Source organism: Bidens hawaiensis, unplaced genomic scaffold, assembly GCF_021521415.1.
Source record: "Bidens hawaiensis isolate Kalapana, Puna unplaced genomic scaffold, B.hawaiensis_p1.1 tig00002922_1, whole genome shotgun sequence".
NCBI classification, from domain to species: Eukaryota; Viridiplantae; Streptophyta; class Magnoliopsida; order Asterales; family Asteraceae; genus Bidens; species Bidens hawaiensis.
Window position 1 is genome coordinate 111,498 of NW_027491156.1, and position 2,412 is coordinate 113,909.

The following is a 2,412-nucleotide window of genomic DNA, read 5'->3' on the forward strand; positions in this document are numbered from 1 at the left end:
TAGGAATCATGCATATTTTGATAATTGGATATGTTTCTAAAGCTTTATTAAGCTCTAACACGAGATCTCTTTGATATCATACATACTTTCCAATTGGTGCATCTATAATGGTGCCAAGACGACTATTTTATTGGGCGTTATCATAACCAATTAACCACCTATCTTGACTAGATCGATAAATCTTTGGTAGTATTTAGTATAGTTGTCCTTATCAACATCCACAAATGAAAAATCAAATGCCACATTTTTATAGCAAATGATGCACATTGAAAGCGTCAATGAAAACATAATAACACATGGGACCCATAGTAATTCATTTTATAAAATATATGATTGAAAACATAGTTGGTAAGAAATTGAATAACAGAAAAACAATAACATTTGCACTTCTTTATATTGGGCCCAACCCACAATAAAGCATTCCACTAAGTTTGGTGGCAATTATCAGCTGACCCGACGACATAAGGTAATTCCATCACCAACAGGAAGCATGCATATTTCGATCCTTGGATCCGCGGCTAAAGCTTTGTTGAGTTCTAACACGAAATCTCTGTAATATCGGACATACTTTCTCAACGGTGCATCTGCCGGTGCCACGACTGAGCCATTCCATAGGGTGTTATCATAACCAATCAACCCACCTATCTTGACTAGATCGATCAATCTTTTGTGGTAGTTAATATAGTTGTCCTTATCAGCATCCACGAATATAAAATCAAATGTCCCATGGTATTTTCCCTAAATATCAATAGACGTATCATATCAATATCAAATAAAAAAACATCTAAATACAACAAATGATGTAACTTTTAACTTACATCGGCTATCATTTCGTCAAGAACAGGTAAGGCAGGGCCTTCTTTGAAGTCGATTTTGTGGGCAACTCCGGCCTTCTCTATGATGGGAAGTCCTACTTCATAGTTTTCTCTATTTATATCCATCGCCAAAATCTATCATAATAAACTTAAAAATCAAATTATACGAACAAAATTTTCAATTCTAGTTATCGTTAAAGGACCTATATATCTATATAAAACACGGTTATTTTACCTTGCCATCATCAGGAAGAGCAAGGGCGGTGGCCAGAAGAGAGTAGCCCGTGAAAACACCAATCTCCATGGTGTTCTTAGCATTCACTAACTTCAATAGCATGTTTATAAATTGTCCTTCGTCGGCAGACGTTGTCATAATATTCCTGAACACATTCAACATGTTATAAATATATAGAGATGCATAACAAATTCTAATAGTATATAGGAGCAAACATAAAGAAAGTAAAATTTGGTAAATAAACAAAGAGAATAACTCGATTCAAATAACCTGAATAACCCGAATATCATATTCGATACACTCGAATTCACTATAAAACATCAAAAATTCAAATTATCAAAATTTGTTTCTTTTTTATGTATTCAATAAATAAAGTAGAATTATGTTAAATCTACTATAATTTGTTATGGTTTGTATTCATCCTTATTTACAGTGATCATGATCTGCACAAGTTTGTGTTCGATCGATGACTATGAGACTTACCATGGATGTTTCGCCGTGGCCTCTCTAAGCTCCTTCATGGGTTCAGGCTCCCTTGGATACACACTTGTGTCAAGAATATACTGCAAAACATATGCAACAACTTAAACCGCCCGTTTCTTTTTAATAACCATAAAATCGTGACATAAACGCGTCCAAATCACTAAAAACGTTACATACCTGATATAGAGCATCACTCTGCAAAAGACTCTTGTGACCAACCTCTTGGTGCCGGCTCACTTGCTCTACATTAGCTGACTCGGTTTTTGTCTCAACGTTGGTCGCCATAATTGCTCCTTTTTTTTCACTCCGGTTTGAGTTTTGAAACAAACTGTCGAGCAACCAATAACCTGAGTTTCCTAGGCAACAAAGAGGGGGTATATATGGATGTGAAATCCGGTTCAAATGATGATTAGGAACATGAACCCGGTCGGGGGTTGGTGAGTTTCGGTTAGACCCCACTTAGTGGTGATTAGGAACATGAACCCGGTCGGGGGTTGGTGAGTTTCGGTTAGACCCCACTTAGTGGTACCCTGTCAATTCGTTATTGTTGGAATATTTTTAGTTGTCACTAAGTTTTTTGTTTTTATTAATTTTACTAGCTTTTAAATCCGTGTATAAAACGGGTTTTGTCAAATGATAAAGATAAATAAGGTCTGTTATTTCAGTTGTAATTCTCAAAATACTTGTAATTAATTTAATGTAGATTTAATGAAAAAAACAAACAGGGTTAACGAAAAGTACTAAAATAGCATGATTTTAGAAACATCATGTGTTGATTTGCAAGAAATTAAAAAAAAAGGTACTAAAGTTGTGTAGTTGGTCAAACCTTAGGTATGAAAATGACACTTAATTCAATAATGAATATAATCCATACTATGT

General features: G+C 34.8%; 1 protein-coding gene across 1 annotated transcript; it reads right to left on the reverse strand.

Annotated features, from left to right (window-relative positions):
* Positions 1-423: 423 nt before the first annotated feature.
* LOC143621609 (caffeoyl-CoA O-methyltransferase 1-like) lies at positions 424-1,856 on the reverse strand. The gene is made up of 5 exons (XM_077092971.1): positions 1,711-1,856; positions 1,534-1,613; positions 1,051-1,195; positions 819-950; positions 424-738 (listed from the first exon to the last, which is right to left on the reverse strand). The coding sequence occupies exons 1-5, from the start codon at positions 1,816-1,818 to the stop codon at positions 445-447; spliced, it is 759 nt and encodes a 252-aa protein (XP_076949086.1). The 5' UTR covers positions 1,819-1,856; the 3' UTR covers positions 424-444.
* Between the last annotated feature and the right edge of the window lie 556 nt (positions 1,857-2,412).